Source organism: Bubalus bubalis, chromosome 8 (genome assembly GCF_019923935.1).
Source record: "Bubalus bubalis isolate 160015118507 breed Murrah chromosome 8, NDDB_SH_1, whole genome shotgun sequence".
Classification (NCBI taxonomy): domain Eukaryota; kingdom Metazoa; phylum Chordata; class Mammalia; order Artiodactyla; family Bovidae; genus Bubalus; species Bubalus bubalis.
This window is the reverse complement of record NC_059164.1, coordinates 32,383,382-32,404,195: the sequence shown is the minus strand read 5'-3', so window position 1 is coordinate 32,404,195 and position 20,814 is coordinate 32,383,382. Positions and strand designations below refer to the sequence as shown.

Below are 20,814 nucleotides of genomic sequence, written 5' to 3'. Positions count from 1 at the left end.
TATATATGTACTATGTTATGTTTAATGTATGTTGCTATATTATCATCTATCAGGTTGTACCAACAATAGTATATATGGTTATTTTCTCATATGCTCATTATATTATTATACTATTTTTAATTTGGTAAGGGGAAAATATTTTTGGTCTTCTATTAATATGAAATATATACAACATTTTGTTTTAATTTGTTTTTATTTACAAATGAGATTGAATGTATGTTCATGTTTATTCATCTGTTTTCCTAACTTCCAGATTATGGCTTTGTTTATTTGTTTTGTAGATTGAATTTTTTAAGTTAGGATAAAAAAGAATTAATTATGTACATTATGTGGAACTCATTATTTTATAGCCCATTTTGGTCAATGACTTTTTTCTTCCTTGATATTAGTCTTCTTACATAAATATTATTGGTAGTTTATTATTTTATTCTTATGTTTCACTTGAAAGTTCATTTCTGTTTTGAAACATCTGAAATATTTTTCTTGTCTTAGTTTCACATTGTATATGGTTCTGAATGTTTAAAATTCTGAAACACACAATGGCCACATACTTGGTGATTTGCTCCTGTTTGAAGTATGTGATTGTCATACAATCACACTAACACTTAATTAGTGTTATTTGTTGTAGGCATTTTAAGGTGAAAAGCAAGAAAAATATCTCAAGTTTTTACATTTATTTGGAGATAGGAGCAAAACAGTTTTTATATTTTAGAACCAAACTGTAATTTTCAAGGAATTTTAACCTTCACATTTAAGCATTTTCTTACTTACAGAAGGAGAGGTTTATTAATGGTTTTAAACCTGGTTACCCCTGGAGAGTTTTTCAAGTTTTTTTTTTGTGAACTTCCTTCAAAAGTCCTTCAAATGAAAGAATTACAATTTAGAGTTGAGTTCTGAGAAGGGAGTACTACATGGAAGAAAACATTATGAAAAGACTTATTCAATAATAGCTACCATTGATAGAATTGCCTAGGATATTTTGTGTGTGTGTGTGTGTTTTGTGTAAATATAGGATAGAGTTAAAAAACTTTGTGATTCTATTAGGTAATGTAGTTCTTGGAGTTAGCAGGAAATGATGGTTTCTGATGGTAATTGATGTTTGTGTTGTTTACCTGTGTCTGTAGTCCTTTGAGTCTCTGCCAGAAAAATAATAGGACATTCCCAGTTTGATCTTATGATTTTTGCAAATTAGCATAGAGCTACTTACAGTACTTGTAATTATCAGATTGTATTTGGTTTATTTTCAGTAATGGAAAGTTTTTTCTTGGTAAAATTTTTGTTACATAACTTCAACAGTTTAGATCACTTAATGCTCAAATATTGCTCATTTAAATGAAGTAAATATTTCTCATAGTATAGAACAGGGAAATGATTGCACAATGTAATGGACTTTCATTTATTTTTGAAGAGCATCATAATTTCAGTTCCTACATTTTTCTGATTTTCTAATTTCAATGAGTTGTTCATGCATATAATCTAATATTTTTATTTGGTTAAAATTCTTCCTATATTCTTTTTCTTTAAAGTCACTATGACTTATCAAATGTAGGGTATTTGCATATTTTTGGTGCTCAGTTTTTAAAAATTGTTCAATCAAATAACCAAATACTATTTCAATGTACCTACATTTACCTGTAAATGGCATTTTAAAGCAAACTTTTAAGAAGTTTAAGATTAAGTTATATATAATATTTTAATTTTAGAAGCTACTAAAAAGTGGAAAATGGCTACGTAGAAAAGATACTGTTTCACTGTTAGCTGAATTACAGTGCATATTGCAGTTGTAAATATTGCTTCACTGAGTGATTTTTCTCTTACGTACAAATACATGGTTAAAGATTCAAAATTTCAAGCAATACAAACTTGAACATTATTAGTATTAATGAGAGAATAGAGTATATTCTCTCTGGTATTCCCAGTTTAAAAAGAAAACTTGTGAAAATTCTGACTTACTGTCTGATCAGTGATTATCAGTCTTGTTATATGCCTTATAAATGGCAATCAATTTACAAATCTATCTAGGGATCTTTTCAGGAATCCATCTTTAATTACATAAAAGTAAAAGGGAGGAGGGTTCAGGATGGGGAACACATGTATACCTGTGGCGGATTCATTTTGATATTTGGCAAAACTAATACAGTTATGTAAAGTTTAAAAATAAAATAAAATTTAAAAAAAAAAAAGTAAAATCATCTACTTGTAGCCTTATTAGAAAAGTATACACGCACAAAGAGAAAATAAGACTAAATACAGCAGAGGCAAAAGGTTCACGTTTTATAGTTGTTAGCATTTATCAGACTTCATCAATCATGATAATGTAGCTCAGTCATCAAAGGAATCAAAATAAATAGAAAGCTAAAGTTGTAACAAGGGCTAACATGAAAAAAAGGGAAGAATAAATGTATTTATGGATTGGTATTACATTTAGTCTTATCACCAGGGCTGACTGATTTGTTTAAAGCAGTCTTTTCTGTATGGTGGCCATTTTCCACATTAATATAAAGATTATAAAGTTTACTTACTTAGTTATTTGTTTTTGAAAATTATCTACTTTCCAAGTCAGGAAATACTATATCTTCAGTATAATTAAGCATTCTTTTATTGTGTATCCATTTCTGAGTAGATTCTTGTTTTGGATAAAATTTTAGAAACTAGCACCTAGTATCACTGTATAATTATAATGGTCCATTTGAATGACTTTTTTTCTTGAACAAAACATTTTCAGTTTGTTTGGTTTAAATATTTGGTCTTGTCTCATCTGTCCTAACATTATATGTTTAATGTTAAATATATAACATTATATATATGTAATAGATTTGGATATATAATATTACATATTACATATGAAATGTGTAACATAAATTACATATGAAATATGGAAGTAAATGTTAAGTATTTACATATTAATATACCTATATTCTTGTTCAGGTATATTGTGTATGTATTATATCTTTTATATATTATAAATAATTTAAACAAAATATATAAATAACTATTACTGTATACTTTAAAACAAAAAGTTTTAATTTCAATTGAAAATGAGAATGTTTTCTACTAACAAGCCACTCCTTGAGCCACTTTGAAATAATGTAAGCTTTGCCATTCATATATATATATATATATAGGCACCATCTAAGCGAAGGATTTAAATTTTATATGAAAAATATTTACCCCATTCACACTGTGTGTTTCCTGCCCCGTAATTTTTCCCATTTATGAGACTGTAGTAAGAATTCATGTTCAACCAGGAAAGCCAATCGACTGATTCTCTCATCTGTCAGATCTTGTCTACGGCCGAAGGAGTAGATGAACATGAGGATGCGGGGAACAGAGGTGCTGGGTCCAGGTGGGCGCTCTCTGGGCCTCACCTTTCCATCTACAGAACGAGAGGGGTGCCGAACTGTGACTACAGATCATTGGAATCTGGTGGATTGTCTTTTGGTCTGGATACTTCTGGTTGCTTATAACTGACCTCAAGAGAGATATTAAATTATGATCAAAAAAATTAATGCCTACAAATAAGTGGAAATGTTTTAGTTCTTAAATTTTTCCGATGGTGTTCCACAGCCAGAATCAAAATATTACACATAACCAGGTCATAAAGGCTAACATGTTAACAGCTGGAAAAAACCCTAAAGTATAAATTGAGCTTCATAATAGATTCAGTAGTTGTTTCCCATTTTGTACCAGGTATTGATTAAACCATGACATAAATCTGAACATGATGAATCTTACTCGAGACTTTTTTTAAGTAAAATTACTTTAAGCACAGTTTTCCTGAAAATTGTTTTTACTTTGATAACTTTTTGATTATGTAAATGACTACAGGTAAGATACACTACTTTCAAGGCAGAGCTAGTAAACGTGGTTTAAACATTAAAAACTGGTGTTCTTAACATTTTCAATGAAAAGCATTCTGTTCTGATTTACATTTAATGCAGAGAGATTTTCATTTTGTTTGTTGTAGAAAGAGCATTCATTTTTAATATGGGCTTCAACTAGGGTACCTTTGGTTATAGATCCTTTTGGATATGTTTCCAAATTTAATATTTGTTTGCAATGATGCAAATGGATGTAGGAGGATAGAGCTGAATAGCAGAGACATAGATGTAGCCAATAGCACAACTATATATAGCGCATTCCTTTTACTTTTTTATACATTACTCACTGTGTTTGGTTGGTTGCTTCTGTTGAGTTTCATAAAAGGTCTAAGTATTTGGAAAGGTGTGGGACCATGTCCTATTGGAATTTCAGTGTTTGCTTATGAAAGAAGATACCATCTGTGGGGAGTATGACTTCAGAAATTTGACTTTGGAGTGTTCCTGTATAATTCTACTGGGAATTGCCAAAACACATAGTCAAGAATTAATAGTACTTTTCCAGATGGTGATTGTTAAACAATAATTGGAAGCTGCAGGAAAAACAGTGTTTTTGCATAAAGTAGGCATTTAGTCAACATTGGTTAAACTAAGGATTATTTTACTAAATAATTAAGTGCTGTTCTCATGATTCAGAAAAAAAATATGCAAACTTTATCTCTTCTTAAACCAATAAAAGAGAGAACTGCTCCTTAAAATGAATTTTATAACTTTTTGAAAAGTTTAACAGTAAAAAAGGACATTTATTTTTAAAGTTAACTTTCTGAGTCATATATTTCAATAAGTAAGCAACTTTCCTAGCCATTTGTATACATTCTGAGGTGCAAGGTTAGCAAATTCAGCAGGCTTCTTGTTCATTTTGGAGAAGGCAATGGCACCCTACTCCAGTACTCTTGCCTGGAAAATCCCGTGGATGGAGGAGCCTGGTAGGCTGCAGTCCATGGGATTGCTAGGAGTTGGACACGACTGAGCGACTTCACTTTCACTTTTCACTTTCCTGCATTGGAGAAGGAAATGGCAACCCACTCCAGTGTTCTTGCCTGAAGAATCCCAGGGACGGGGGAGCCTGGTGGGCTGCCGTCTCTGGGGTCACACAGAGTTGGACACGACTGAAGCGACTTAGCAGCAGCAGCAGCTTGTTCATTTTGCATTCTTTCATTATCAGCTTGTTATGTTTGGGGAGCAGTATGGAGATGAAAATAAACAGGGAACAGTAGCTTCTCTCTTCTGAAATTTAGACAACCCAGCCTCTCCAAAAGAATAGGCTACAAAGAGACCAGTTTGATTTCCATGCTGAGTAGAGCCCATGTTCATCTTAATTGAGTTCATCTTATGTAATAGATGTAAGTGGTGTTTACTGCATCAAGATTATTTGTAGCTATCTTATTGGGGCTGTTCAGTTTGCTTTTGTAAACTTCATGTCAAGTTTCTCAAATATCTCTGTGTTGTTTATTTTTTTTAGAGAATTCCCAAAGTTGCCCATGGCTGTCTCATCTGCAAATACCTCTTCAAGGTACTCTATGCTGGTGATGTCTCCCGCCACTGAGCTGCGCGAGAGCATGGAATTGACTTATTGGGGAGGGCTGTATCAGTTAAGTGATCTTTCTTAGTACATTGCATGGGTTTTGCAAAGCTTTCTGCCTTTGTTAATCCAGAGGGCAGAACTATGCTTACGCTGATTTTTAAATGAAAAGCTTTTTGTTAACTCACACAATATAATACTCCATTTACTCTCTTACATGACCCCCTCTATATTTCTATTAAGTTTCCTGGTTTTCAGCACAATTTTATTAATCATGTGTGTCTGTGTTGTTTATATTTTACTATAACTCACTAAGAAATGCAAAAAAGCAAAATGGCTGTCTGGAGAGGTCTTACAAATATCTGAAAAGAAGAGAAGCGAAAACCAAAGGAGAAAAGGAAAGATATAAGCATCTGAATGCAGAGTTCCAAAGAATAGCAAGGAGAGATAAGAAAGCCTTCCTCAGCGATCAATGCAAAGAAATAGAGGAAAACAACAGAATGGGAAAGACTAGAGATCTCTTCAAGAAAATCAGAGATACCAAGGGAACATTTCATGCAAAGATGGGCTCAATAAAGGACAGAAATAGTATGGACCTAACAGAAGCAGAAGATATTAAGAAGAGGTGGCAAGAATACACAGAAGAACTGTACAAAAGAGATCTTCACGACCCAGATAATCACGATGGTGTGATCACTGACCTAGAGCCAGACATCCTGGAATGTGAAGTCAAGTGGGCCTTAGAAAGCATCACTACGAACAAAGCTAGTGGAGGTGATGGAATTCCAGTTGAGCTATTTCAAATCCTGAAAGATGATGCTGTGAAAGTGCTGCACTCAATATGCCAGCAAATTTGGAAAACTCAGCAGTGGCCACAGGACTGGAAAAGGTCAGTTTTCATTCCAATCCCAAAGAAAGGAATGCCAAAGAATGCTCAAACTGCCGCACAATTGCACTCATCTCACACGCTATTAAAGTAATGCTCAAAATTCTCCAAGCCAGGCTTCAGCAATACGTGAAGCGTGAAACTTCCAGATGTTCAAGCTGGTTTTAGAAAAGGCAGAGGAACCAGAGATGAAATTGCCAACATCCTCTGGATCATCGAGAAAGCAAGAGAGTTCCAGAAAAACATCTATTTCTGCTTTATTGACTATGCCAAAGCCTTTGACTGTGTGGATCACAATAAACTGTGGAAAATTCTGAAAGAGATGGGAATACCAGACCACCTGACCTGCCTCTTGAGAAACCTATATGCTGTCAGGAAGCAACAGTTAGAACTGGACATGGAACAACAGACTGGTTCCAAATAAGAAAAGGAGTACGTCAAGGCTGTATATTGTCACCCTGCTTATTTAACTTCTATGCAGAGGACATCATGAGAAACGCTGGGCTGGGAGAAGCACAAGCTGGAATCAAGATTGCCAGGAGAAGTACCAATAACTTCAGATATGCAGATGACACCACCCTTATGGCAGAAAGTGAAGAGGAACTAAAAAGCCTCTTGATGAAAGTGAAAGAGGAGAGTCAAAAAAGTTGGCTTAAAGCTCAACATTCAGAAAATTAAGATCATGACATCTGGTCCCATCACTTCATGCGAAATAGATGGGGAAACAGTGGAAACAGTGTCAGACTTTATTTTCTGGGGCTCCAAAATCACTGCAGATGGTGACTGCAGCCATGAAATGAAAAGACGCTTACTCCTTGGAAGGAAAGTTATGACCAACCTAGATAGCATATTGAAAAGCAGAGACATTACCTTGCCAACAAAGGTGCGTCTAGTCAAGGCTATGGTTTTTCCAGTGGTCATTTATGGATGTGAGAGTTGGACTGTGAAGAAGGCTGAGCGCTGAAGAATTGATGCTTTTGAACTGTGGTGTTGGAGAAGACTCTTGAGAGTCACTTGGACTGCAAGGAGATCCAACCAGTCCATTCTAAAGGAGATCAGTCCTGGGCATTCCTTGGAGGACTGATGCTAAAGCTGAAACTCCAATACTTTGGCCACCTCATGCAAAGAGTTGACTCATTGGGAAAGACTCTGATGCTGGGAGGGATTGGGGGCAGGAGAAGAAGGGGACGACAGAGGATGAGATGGCTGGATGGCATCACCGACTTGATGGACATGAATTTGGGTGGACTCGGGGAATTGGTGATGGACAGGGAGGCCTGGTGTGCTGCTATTCATGGGGTCGCAAAGAATTGGACACAACTGAGTGACTGAACTGAACTAATAACTCACCAATATAAGACTTACTGGTTATTTTCTCAGTTTGTATGTGCTGTGTAGTAATATTTGAATTACATGCAAACTGGGGCTCAGGGAAGCTGTGAATTTTCCAAAGTTACTCAGTAAAACATACATGGGTGCTATCAACAGTCACTGCTGGTCTTAAACCACTAGTGGGAATATATTCCTTAGTTTCCTTTCTTCAAGGTAGAATATATGCCTTAATCACTTATTTGAAATTTTTTTATTGTATTCCTGCTGTATACAAAGCACTGCTAGGCCTCATGCTAATGCCTTTTATTATATTTTTCACTTAGAAAAGAAGTACATAGTTGTTATTTTTAAAGATCACTTATAGTAAGACAGGTAGAAATAGAAAAACAGTATATTCACGTTTCCTCAATCCTGATCCCCACAATCACTTTAAACAATTTAGGTCCCTTGTGTATAATCTTAGTCACTGCTAAAACATTACACTCCATTTCTTCAGGCCTGTGCTTTGATATGGGACTCTGTGTGGATGTCAGCCTTCATGCTCTTAATTCAGTCTACCAGTGTTCGAAGCCTTATACTAAAAATGCGGGTGGAAGAAGAACGCAAAACCTTTGTACTCTGCTTCAAAAGATGGCAAAATTACTAGGATAAAAAAGCCTATAAGTCAAATTCAGTTTTCAGATTTCTGGTGAAACTGATTATCTTCAATTTCTTTGTTGTTTTGGGAGATTAAGAATCGGCTAAGTTTTATGGTATAAACTGTGGTATGGTTTAGAAGTTTGTGATAAGTTCCTTACCAGGGAACAAGACATTGTCAGCACCAAAGGATAATGATTACATTTTATAGATTGGTAATGATTACATTTTATAGATTGGTAACTGTGATTCATAGTTGCTGAATGATTTACTTGAGGCATAAGTAACATAGAGCTAGCGGTGTAAGTACAGTTGAGTATCTCATCTAGACTCAGAGTTATTCACATCAGCTGAAAGTGTAATTAAAGTTAGTTTAAGTGTTTATATTTTTTTTTTTTAGAACATTTACATGAAATTTTATCTAGAAAATTAATCAAGGTCACGATTGTACTTTCAGCACTGGGAGGTCTAATAAATGTGAACTTCAACTAATAGTGCCTTTTTTTTTAAAGGACAAGATTCTCATCTTTTTCAGAAATGGGAATTTTCTCTGTTTAGAAAAATTTAAACTAATTTTCATAAGTTAGCAGGAAGAAATGTAAGATTCCTGCTTCCCTGGCAACTCAGTGGTAAAGAATCCGCCTGCAGTGCAAGAGACACAGGAGACGTGGGTTCGGTCGCTGAGTTGGGAAGATCCCCCCAGTAGGGGGAAATGGCAACTCACTCCAGTGTTCTTGCCAGGAAAATCCCACAGACAAAGGAGCCTGTGGTGGGCTACGGTCCATAGGGTCACAGAGAGTCGGACACGTCTGAAGCAACTGCACACGCACACACACACTATAAAATTGACAGTGCAAAGTTAAACAGTCTAAATATATTGGCAACAATATAAATCCACATGTAATTAGTTTCCTTGAAGTATCTGAAACTTTTGCAGTGATATTTTTGTTGTTGAGTTGCTCAGTCGTGCTTGTTGTGACCCCATGGACTCTAGCACGCCAGGCTTCCCTGTCCTTCACTGTCTCCCAAAGTTTGCTCAAACTCATGTCCATTGAGTCAGTGATGCCATCCAACCATCTCATCTTCTGTTGTCCCCTTCTCCTCCTGCCTTCAGTGTTTCTAGCATCAGGGTCTTTTCCAGTGAGTCAGCTCTTCGTATCAGGTGGCCAGTGAATATCAGCTTCAGCGTTAGTTCTTCCAATGAGTATTCAGGCTTGATTTCCTTTAGGATTGAGTGGTTTGATGTCCTCCTGTCCAAGGGACTCTCAAGAGTCTTCTCCAGCACCACAGTTCGAAAGCATCAGTTCTTTAGCATGCAGCCTTCTTTATGGTCCAGCTCTCACATCAGTACATGACTACTGGAAAAACCATACCTTTGACTATGTGGACCTTTGTTGGCAAAGTAATGTCTCTGCCTTTTAAAACACTGTCTAGTTTTGTCATAGCTTTTCTTCCAAGGAGCAGTGATATTAGAGTGGCTTTTTAAAATTTGATGGCACTGTCTTTTATCGCTTGTCTAGATAAATGGCAGGTCCAAGGTAATAGTCTTTGATGTTGTCATCCAGGTAATGTATTGTGGCACTAACAAAACTTCAGTCAGCTCTTCACATAACGAAGCACAATACAAAGAGTGGAGAAAGAAAGTCATTTAACAGATTAATTTATATATTACCAAAAGATGACGTGTCGTCATCCACTACTAAATAGAGAACCACTTAGGAAATTTCAGTTTTTAGAAGGTCTCATCTGGCCATAAAATAACATAAAAGCAAAACACAAATATACTGCATGATGTGAACATCTACATTATTCAAGTTAGGTAATATAAAAGAGCAATTTAAAATAATGTTAGACCTTAGTGATCACAGGCTATTTTAAGGTGCTTGAAAATAGGCAGTTTAGTGGGAAAGACATCATGTAGCTGGTTAGTAGCAGATCACCTTTTAGTCTAGCAAACTTTCACCTCTTATTTGCCCGAAATGAATTAGAGTCAGATCAATGGATTGGAAATAAGTATTGAAAAGTTACTTTGGTAAAAAGTCAACTTTTAAAAATACATATAAAATTGAAAGCACTTTATAAATCTGTACTTGTTGCCAACATTAAAAAGAGAATTCAATTAGTGATCGTATGTTTATTCTCCTGAATAAAATGTCTTCAAAATATAGGCTAGTCAGTTCCTTGCTATGTGATTTGCTTTTGTGGCTACTTTTAAAGGAAATGAGAATATCCTTGGAGTGATTGTTTATTACCTCAGCAATTTTTAAAGGCATGGTCAGCTTGTAACTTTTTAAATTTTCCTGTTGAATATAGGTTTTACAGACTAATAACCCTAAGTACATCTTTTGCTAACAGTTAATCTATATTTAAGTACAAGCGATGTTCAAGTAATAATAAATCAAATAACCATTTGAACACTTCTGTTGTTCTTAACCTCAACCGTTTTCATAGATGCAGAAATTACTTACTTAAAATCCTAGGATATATGGACAATTTACATGAGAGTTCATTTGGAGTTTCTAACAAACGACCCCACCTTCTCTTAACCAAAGCACATCGTTCTGAATGTGAAAAATTCAGGGTCTTGATTTAACAAATTCATTTTGAAAATGATGCACATGAAGGAGTAAGGCAGGCAGAATCAAGCCAGTCATGCTCTCATCTCATTTCTCGAGTAGGTGGAAGTGTTGTGAAGATGCTGTTACTGGTAGACTTTGTTGTTGTTCAGTCGCAAAGTTGTGTCCAACTCTTTGCAACCCCATGGACTGCAGCACGCCAGGCTTCCCTGTCTTTCACCACCTCCCGGAGCTTGCTTAACCTCATGTGCATTTAGTTGGTGATGCCATCCAACCGTTTCATCTTCTGTCGTCCCCTTCTCCTCCTGCCTTCAGTCTTTCCCAGCATCAGGGTCTTTTCTAATGAGTCAGCTCTTTGCATCAGGTGGCCAGCGTATTGGAGCTTCAGCTTCAGCGTAAGGCCCTGCGAGTCATGGTGACATGTCATGCTGTTAGTTGGTTAGTTTCTCAGTTTCTTTAGTTTCTTATCTAGGAAATCTTGTCATTGTCTCGTGGGTGAAAGTCCTGTAGACAGCATATCATACACACAGCAGGAGTCTGAAGAATTTAGCATCCGTTCCTTCTCTGTATAACCTAAGCCTAGATATTTAGTTTTTCTGTATCTTTGTTTCCTCTTCTCCAAAAGGGGACTCTGTTTCTTTAAGGTAATTTTTACTGGAGTGTAGTTGCTTCACAATGCTGTGTTAGTTTCTACTGTGCAGCAAAGAGAATCAGCTGTACATATATATATATATATATATATATCCCCTTGTTTGGGGATTTCCTTCCCATTTAGGTGGCCCCAGAACACTGAGTAGAGTTCCCTGAGCTATTTATTAAGTTTTCACCATTTATCTATTTTATACATATTACCAGTAGTGTATATATGTCAGTCCCAAACTCCCAATTCATCCCACCCCACTTCTTCCCCCCTTGGTTCCATATGTTTGTTCTCTGTGTCTGTGTGTCTGTTTCTGTTTTGCAAATAAGATCATCTATACCATTTTTCTAGATTCCACATATATGTATTAATATATGATATTTTTCTCTTTGTAACTTACCTTACTCGGTATGATAGCCTCTAGGTCCATACATGTCTCTACAGATGATCCAGTTTCATTCCTTTTTATGGTTGGTAATATTCAGTTCTATATATGTACCACAGCTTCTTTGTCCATTCCCCTATTGCTGGACATTTAGGTTGCTTCCATGTCCTGCCTATTGTAAGTAGTGCTACAGGGAACATTGGGGTGCGTGTGTTGTTTTGAATTATGGTTCTCTCTGGAAATATGCCCAGTAGTGGGATTACTGAGTCATCCCTACCCATTGATAGGGGACTTTGTTACATTTTAAAAATTTTTCAACGGCTCTACTTTTAAACTTCTCATAAATTATTTTCCTCAACCACATCAAATTTATGAGAAGGTTTAAAATAAACTTACCAGAGAAGCCTTGTGATTCTCCCTTTAAGATTGCTTCCAGTGTATGGTAGTCCATTTATTGAGAGAAGTGTGGTTGGTAGTCCTCATTTTTAAACTGTGGGATGATCTCAATTAATAGAGGCTAAAGAAATTAACCAAGACTAGATTTGAGGGAGGTCAATTTAGGATAGTTGATATGGGAAAAGTTTGGATTAGGGAGTAAATTTTAAAGATTTTTCTAGATTCTAAGCAAGTAATGGGAAAAACTTCACTATGCGTTTCATTGCTATTTTGTAATGCAGGGGGAGCTTGGATCTCTTAACTGTTTGTATGATAATAAAAGTAATAATGGTTATTAACATGTGTATTAGGCTATATAGTAATTGCTGCACATACATTATATAATCCTCACAACAGTGTTGTCATGTAGATACTACCATTATTATCAGTTTATAGAAGAAACTCAGGTTGGTAGAATGAAAAGTCATTTGCTTAAGACTGCACGTCTAGAAAGTGCTCTGTTCTGGTCTTCTTGAATCAGAAGCCCATATTCTTAACATTAGACATCCTGTCTCTTCTCCAAATGGCTAACAAATTGATAACATGAAAATTGCCCTAAAAACAAACTATACTAACATCCTGTTCTGGGAACTTTTTTTAAAGAGGAGAAGGAGCAAAGAGAAGCGATGGGGAGAGACTGAAAGAAGGAAGATTATAAATATTCCTATCGATTTCTACTTTTGGCAGTAAGATTTCATTACTGAAGACACATTTGAGTTATATGATGATGTTTGAGTAGGGATGTGTCAATGCTTTTGTATTTTTATAAAGGTAAATATTTTTGTCAGAATATTTGATGTTTGTAATGTAGCATGCAGACATCTTGATACCAGATTGTCACTGAGTTGTTACTGTTAAAAGATCCTAATTAGATTTTTAAGATTCAAATTTTTATATGCGTTGCAGTTAAGATCTGGCTAGTGTGGATTAACCAGTCGATTTGTTTTAATAAATATTTATTAAATGCCTGCTGTGAGACAAGCACTGTGTCAAGTGCTGGAGATAGAATTAAAGACAAATAAGATATAGTCTCTGTCTTAGTGACCTTACCATCTAATGTGTGAGACAATCAAGTAAGCAGGTAACTATAAGTATAAGCTCAGGGTGTTAGGCCAGCTCGTAGGGAGGAGTGACTTGCTGTAGAGATCACATGCGGCTTACAAAAAAAGGAGGCCTTTGAAATGTCCTGCATGAGGAATAGGGATTACCTATTGTGACATGTGAGCTTTCCCTTGGTTGATTAACTATATTATTAGCAATACCAGAGGGCTCTTTTAACAATAGCAATGCCTAGGCCCAACCCCAAAGATTCTGATTATTTAGTTTGGGTGGAGCCCAGACATGAGTACTTTTTAAAAGAAGCCTAGTTACTCTTAGGTGTTGCCGTGGTTGGACACAACTCAGATATTTCAGACATTGTTCCTAAAATGCTGCATGTGGACAAGAACACTTGTATACTTCTTAATGTTGCTTAGAGAGAACATGTTACTGGGGAAAAGAAAATTGAGATCAATAAATGTTACTTCAAAATAAAGAAGCAGAGGTTTTAAAATATAAAAGCTACTCTTTCTTAAGATTGAACAGCTTCCCTAGGTAAGAATAATTATTTCAGAAAACTGAAGAAATACTAAGATATCTCTCATATCCCATTTAAACATATTCAGAGTACAAAATTGGTCCCATGGACTTATTACCGAAAGTCCTGCATTGAAATACTAATACACACAAAAGAACATTTGTTCTTGAACACAGACGTAGTTATCCAGGTCTGGAAGATTAGAATGGTAAGTGCCTAAGGACTTGTCATGGGTTGTTGACTAGAAGTGAGCAGGCGAATGACGGATGAAGGTTTGGGTAGAAGGGTAGTGAATGGGTGGTCATGGTTAGTCAGTGTACGGTTCCCGCTGTTGATAGGTACTTACGGGCTACACGTTGTTTCATTTCTTCGAAGTATCCCTCTGAAGAGGAGAAAAAGTGTCACCTTTTAAATTTTTTTCTGTTTTTCCAAGAAGAGAAAGGTTTAGGATGCAAGAGGTAACATTTTTTTCCTTTTTTATTATCTTTTTTACAGTCTTTTATGTGCCAAGTCCTATGCTCAGGACTACCCAGGCATTACTCAGGCATTGTTGTATTTGATTCAGAGAATACTATACCCTGAATACTCAGGCATTACTCAATACTCATTACTCATACTCATTACTCAGGCATTACTCAGGACTACTCAGGCATTACTCTGGCATTGTTGTATTTGATTCAGAGAATACTCATAGAGTGGTTACTCCAACTAGTCCCCTTTTAGAGTCAAGAAAAGTGGTGTTCAGAAAGGTTAATTAACTTGCCTGGTGTCACACAGCCAGTAAACGGCGAAAGTGAAAGTGAAGTCGCTCAGTCGTGTCCGACTCTTCGCGACCCCATGGACTGCAGCCTACCAGGCTCCTCCGTCCATGGGATTTTCCAGGCAAGAGTACTGGAGTGGGGTGCCATTGCCTTCTCCGTAAACAGCAAAGGTGCGATTTAAATGAAAGCTTAACTGGAAGCACAGGGAAGGCTAACTGTGTGCTCTCTGGAAGACTGTGTTAGAATAATAGGATATTAACCTGCAGACAATTGTGTTTAATGTCTACGCCCTTTTTGCTTCATTCACTCTGATTGTATTGTTGAGAAAACTCCTATCCAGATCCATTAAATAAATTGCCCCAAATCACACAACTAGGTAAAGTTAGAAAGGGACCAGACTTAAGGATTTTTGACCCCAAGATCAGTGTCCTTTCCACAATCCCACACTCTACTGCCCTTTATTTTGTTGCTCTTGCGTTTTGAGTTACTAGCCTGGTTTTCTTTTTGTGTTACAATTTGTCTCCTGAAGGTCAAGTAACCTGGTTTGGTTACGGAAGTCCTCGTAGCTTCTGGGACTATATCAGAGTGGCTTGCCGGAAAGTTTCACAGAACTGTATCTGCAGCATTGAGAATATGGAACATGTCAGTTCCTCCAGAGCTAAGGTAAGACCTCAGTAGGAATGTGCAGGGTGTGCGTGTGCTCTCCGCCTGAGCATTTGACCCAAACAGAGAACTCAGGCTCCTTGCTGTATACAATATTTCTTTTCTTTGTTGAAATTAAGCACTTGACCATATTTAACATCTTTCACAAGTTAATTTTTTTTACTAGTTATTTTAGAGTGCTCTTGAATCTTCTCTGTTGCCGTATAAGTAGCAAGAAGGCATGAAGCTAGTCACTGTGAGTTTCTCTTTTGAGAAGCACGGTGAAATATTTCCCGGTCTGTGGCGTTTCGGCAGCTCCTCGTGTCCTGCACTGGCAGTCCCCGTGTCAGACTGTGTTCACAGAATTCCAGATGTGATTTGCCTGGTGCACCGGGTTGCTATCGCATTACTGGTGCAGAAGCAGTGGTAGGTAAAATTGCTGCTGCCTTGGCACAAATTAAAACAGTGGCATCAAACCATTCTAGTAGTCATTGAGTTCTTCCTCGTCATGCACTCAGTCTTAAAAAAAAAAAAAGCCACTTTCACTTAATGTCCATAATGGTAGACATTATTAATTTAATTAAATCTCAGCCTTTGGAAGCCTTTCTTTTTAGTATTTTGAGTGACACAGTGGGGAGCATGCATAAAGCATTTCCACAGCATACTGAAACACGGTGGTCCTCTCGAGGAAAAGTGCTCATGCAACCGTTTGAATTGTTAGCTGAACTAGATGCTTTTGTTGTGTAATAGTATTTTTACTTGAAAGAAAAACATTCAAACTATAGCTTTTTTGACTTAGGCATTTGTAGATAGTCCTTAAATAAAGATGAATGAAGTAAGTCTGTTCCGACAAGAAGAACAGCTTGACAGTATTTGTTCCCAACGTTAAAATGAAAGCCTTCAGGTAAAAATGAGAATTTGGGAAAACTTAGAGTGTATTCACAAGCTTGATAGCTTCCTAGGACTTAAAAGACTTTTCTGATAACGTTAATGTTAACAAAAATGTATTTATCTTGTTTAATGGAATGTGTAATATTTTTAAGTTAGTGTGTTAGTCATGTCTGACTCTTTGCAACTCCATGGATTGGGGCCCACCAGGCTCCTCCGTCCATGGGATTTTCCAGGCAGGAATACTGGAGTGGGATTGCCATTCCCTTCTCTAGGGATCTTCCCGACCTAGGGATCAAACCCGAGTCTCCTGTATTGCAGGCAAACTCTACTGTCTGAGCCAATAGGGGATACATTGAAGTCAATAAATGTCTTCATTTCTAAGTCAACTATGACTAGTTTTTTTGTAAAGATTTTTTTCTCATAGATGTTTAAATCTCTTTTGTTTCTTTTTTACTTTAGCAGATTTCATTTTTGTCACAATTGTTATCTTAGTGGTCTTTTGGCCTCCATTTTCTTGAACTATTAAATTTATTCATTTATTTACTTTCTAATTGTCTGATTGAATACAGGTTTTTAAAATGTGCAATTTGAATTCTCTTTTGCATCTTAACTGAGTTTGTATCTTGGCTTCTGTAGGTTAAGGTGAAAAGACTTGTTCAGTCGCTCAGTCATGTCCGGCTGTTTGCGACCCCATGGACTACAGCATGCCAAGCTTCCCTGTCCTTCACTCGCTCCCAGAGTTTGCTCAGACTCATGTCCATTGACCAATGATGCCATCCACCCATTTCATGCTTTGTTGCGCCCTTCTCCTCCTGCCCTCAGTTTCCCAGCATCAGGGTCTTTTCCAGTGAGCTGGCTCTTCACATCATATGGCCAAAAATTTGGAGCTTCAGCATCAGCATCAGCCCTTCCAGTGAATATTTGGGCTTGATTTCCTTTTGGAGTGACTGGTTTGATCTCCTTGCTGTCCAAGGGACTCTCAAGAGACTTCTCTAGCATCGAGGTTCGAAAGCATCAATTCTTAAGCGCTCATCCTTTTTTATGGTTGAACTCTCACACCCATACTTGACTGTTGAAAAAACCATGGCTTTAATTATACAGACCTTTGTCGACAAGGTGATGTGTCTGCTTTTTAAAACACTGCCTAGGTTTGTCGTAGCTTTTCTTTCGAGGAGCAAGTGCCTTTAGTTTCATGGCTGCAGTCACTGTCCACAGTGATTCAGGAGCCCAAGAAAATAAAGTCTGTCGCTGTTTCCATTTTTCCCCCATCTATTTTCCATGAAGTGATGGGACCAGATGCCACGAGATTAGTTTTTTGAAAATGTTGCATTTTAAGCCAGCTTTTTTGCTCTCCTCTTTCACCTTCATCAAGAGACTCTTTAGTTCCTCTTTGCTTTCTGCCATTAGGGTGGTGTCATCTACATATCTGAAGTTATCGATATTTCCCCTGGCAGTCTTGATTCCAGCCTGTGATTCATCTAGCCTGGCATTTCACATAATGTACTCTGCATATAAGTTAAACAAGCAGGGTACCGTATACAGCCTTGAAGTACTCCTTTCCCAATTTGGAACCAGCCTGTTGTTCCATGTCTGGTTCTAGCTGTTGCTTATTCCTGCATACAGGTTTCAGGAGGCAGGTCAGGTGGTCTGGTATTCCCATCTCTTTCAGAATTTTCCACAGTTGTTGTGATACACACAGTCAAAGGCTTTAGCATAGTCAATGAAGCAGATGTTTTTCTGGAATTCTCTTGCTTTTTCTGGGATTCCGTGAACGTTGGCAATTTGATCTCTGGTTCATCTGCCTTTTCTAAGTCCAGTGTGTACATCTGAAAGTTCTCGGTTCATGTAATGTTGTAGCCTAGCTTGAAGGATTTGAGCATTACCTTGCTAACATGTGAAATGAGCGCAACTGTATGGTAGCTTGAGCATTCTTTGGCATTGCCCTTCTTTGGGATTGGAATGAAAACTGACCTTTTCCAGTCCTGTAGCCACTGCTGACTTTTCCAAATTTGCTTCTGTATTGAGTACAGCACTTTCACAGCATCATCTTTTAGGGTTTGAAATATCTCACCTGGAATTCCATCACTTCCCCTAGCTTTGTAGCAATACTTCCTAAGGCCCACTTGACTTCACATTGCAAGATGTCTACTCTAGGTGAGTGATCACACCATCGTGGTTATCTGGGTCATGAAGATCTTTTTTGTATAGTTCTTCTTCTGTGTATTCTTGCCACCTATAATATCTTCTGCTAGGTCCATCCCATTTCTGTCCTTTATTGTGCCCATCTTTGCATGAAATGTTCCCTTAGTATCTCTGATTTTCCTGAAGAGATCTCTAGTCTTTCCCATTCTGTTGTTTTCCTCTGTTTCTTTGCAATGTTCACTTAGGAAGGCTTTCTTATCTCTCCTTGCTATTCTTTGGAATTCTGCATTCAGATGGATGTATCTTTCCCTTTCTCCTTTGCCTGTAGCTTCTCTTCTTTAAGGCCTCCTCAGACGACCATTTTGCTTTGTTGCATTTCTTTTTCTTGTGGATGGTTTTTGTTACCACCTCCTGTACAATGCTAGGAACCTCCATCCATAGTTCTTCAGGCACTGTCTATTAGATCTAATCCCTTGAATCTATGTGTCACTTCCTCTATATAATCATAAGGGATTATATTAATAGAAGTTACCCCAGTGATACACAAACTTTATTTTCTTATTTTCAAATTAAAAGCAGGAGAGATTAACATGACAAGTGTATTCTAAACCCCTTCAATATAGGGGAGAATGTATTTATATAACTAGCATTTACCAAAATACAAAAGGTAATTGAGAAGGTAAGAAACACTGGCAATGTAGTGCTCTTGACCTGGGTGGACCAAAGAATCTGAAACTCCAGCTGACCAGCTCTCTTAAGAAGCCTTGGGAGTAGGCCCTACACAGCAAGATGCTGCCCAGCAGAGATGGGTTAATATTTATTCTGTAAAAAACTGGTATTGAGTATCAAAACACCACAGAAGAATCACCTTCTAAATCCTGTTTTTATATCTTTGTTTTGCTCAGGCCTCAAAGTCCATCCCCAGGCAAGGATACTGGAGTGTGTTGCCATTTCCTTCTCCAGGAGATTTTCCCAACCCTGGGATCGAACTCAGGTCTGCTTTATTGCAGGCAGACTCTTTACCATCTGAGCCACCAGAGAAGCCTCCATTTATTCATACTTGTGGGGGAAGAAAGATCTACTACTTGTCTGGAAAAGTCTGCAGGCAAAGATTACACCTGTCTTTCTTCACTGTAGTGCAAAGAGCAAAGTACTTAATCTACTCAGTGCATCACATCTGCCAGGTGTCAGGATTGAAGGATTAAACAGATATCTCAGGTGGCAGGTTTACTGAGCCTTTGAACTGCAGTTCGGAGTGACTGCTAGCATGTATAACACTCTTATCCAGCCTTGATACTTGGGAAAACGTACCAGAACCTGAGCACCAAACTTATATTTTAAACAGTGTGTAACTCAGTAGGCTTGGGACCAAAACTAAGATATTCATTTTTGACTTCTATTTAAGAAACCAGATTCATTCTGATTACACTTTTAGGGTTATGTGAACATTTTAAATAGTGGAAGACAGGATGCCCTGTGGCGCAATGATTGTTTCAGCCCAGAGACATTCTCTAAATTGATTGATTGAATCAGGATTGCGTGTATCTTCGTATCACTGTACAGCTGAGATTCACAATGTAGAAACTTGCTGCCACAAGAGATGTGAACTTAGTCACTGTAATCTGAGACCTGTAAAATGTAGACATTCCCTTTCTTTGCTTAGTCTGTGACTAGTGGACCTCATTTTCCAGGGCCTGTTCATAACCTGTCAATGAAATGGAATATTTGAATTGAAGATTGTGACTGTAATCTTGACATCGCAGCCGTATTTGCAGCTCTTCTTTCTACAGTATACAAGGGATCTTCCCTGGCAGTCCAGTGGTTACCACTCTGTTTCCACTGCAGACGGCATGGGTTTGATCCCTGATCAAAGAACAAAGGTCCCGCAGGCCCACCAGTGCAGCCAAAAATAAAAAGTATAATATGCAGGAATTTGGGGACATAGGATTTCTGTACATCAGCTTATTTAGCTGTTAGGCTAGAATTAGCTTTCTGAGAAAAATAACTTCATATCAACAGGTACCTATTTTGCTTGCTTCTGAACTTGTCCATCTTCCCTATCTGCTAAGGTGGGCCAGTTACTTGTAAGCATAATATTAATACATGACCTTTGACAGAAGGTCCACTGAAATTGGATCCTTAATTACTATTATTGTTTATCTTGCAGATCTTTCCATTGGATTTTCTTAGTATCCCAGCTGATTTCAAGTTCAAGATAGCCTTCTTCCCCTTTAGTTAGTCTCTGGCCTGGAAGTATGAACTCTCTACTGTCGTTGAGTTCTTCCGTCTTCCTGCATATCTTGTGTGAATTTTTTTTTCCTTTGTTTTTAAGAGTGTTCTTATTTTTAAAATTCTTATTTAAGGCTGTGTTAGGCTTTCCTAATTTGTGGTTGCTTACCCTATGTATTCTTTGCAGCCAAAGATGGAGAAGCTCTATACAGTCAGCAGAAACAAGACCGGGAGCTGACTGTGGCTCAGATCATGAACTCCTTATTGCTAAATTCAGATTGAA

General features: G+C 37.3%; 1 protein-coding gene across 7 annotated transcripts in view; it reads left to right on the top strand.

The window, feature by feature from the left end:
- LOC123334677 (RUN domain-containing protein 3B) overlaps positions 1 to 20,776 on the top strand; it is a 48,724-nt gene extending 27,948 nt beyond the window's left edge. Inside the window, exons 1-4 of one of the 7 annotated variants that reach the window (XM_045166376.1) lie at positions 288 to 3,346; positions 5,341 to 5,391; positions 15,157 to 15,290; positions 20,719 to 20,776. In XM_045166376.1, the coding sequence (XP_045022311.1) occupies positions 3,307 to 3,346; positions 5,341 to 5,391; positions 15,157 to 15,290; positions 20,719 to 20,769 (276 nt within the window). In that variant the 5' untranslated portion in view covers positions 288 to 3,306 and the 3' untranslated portion in view covers positions 20,770 to 20,776. Of the gene's footprint in view, positions 1 to 287; positions 3,347 to 5,340; positions 5,470 to 15,156; positions 15,291 to 19,207; positions 20,038 to 20,718 lie in introns of those variants that run through there. The other 6 variants (XM_045166373.1, XM_045166371.1, XM_045166375.1 and 3 more) reach the window with 6 other exon arrangements.
- Positions 20,777 to 20,814: the final 38 nt, after the last annotated feature.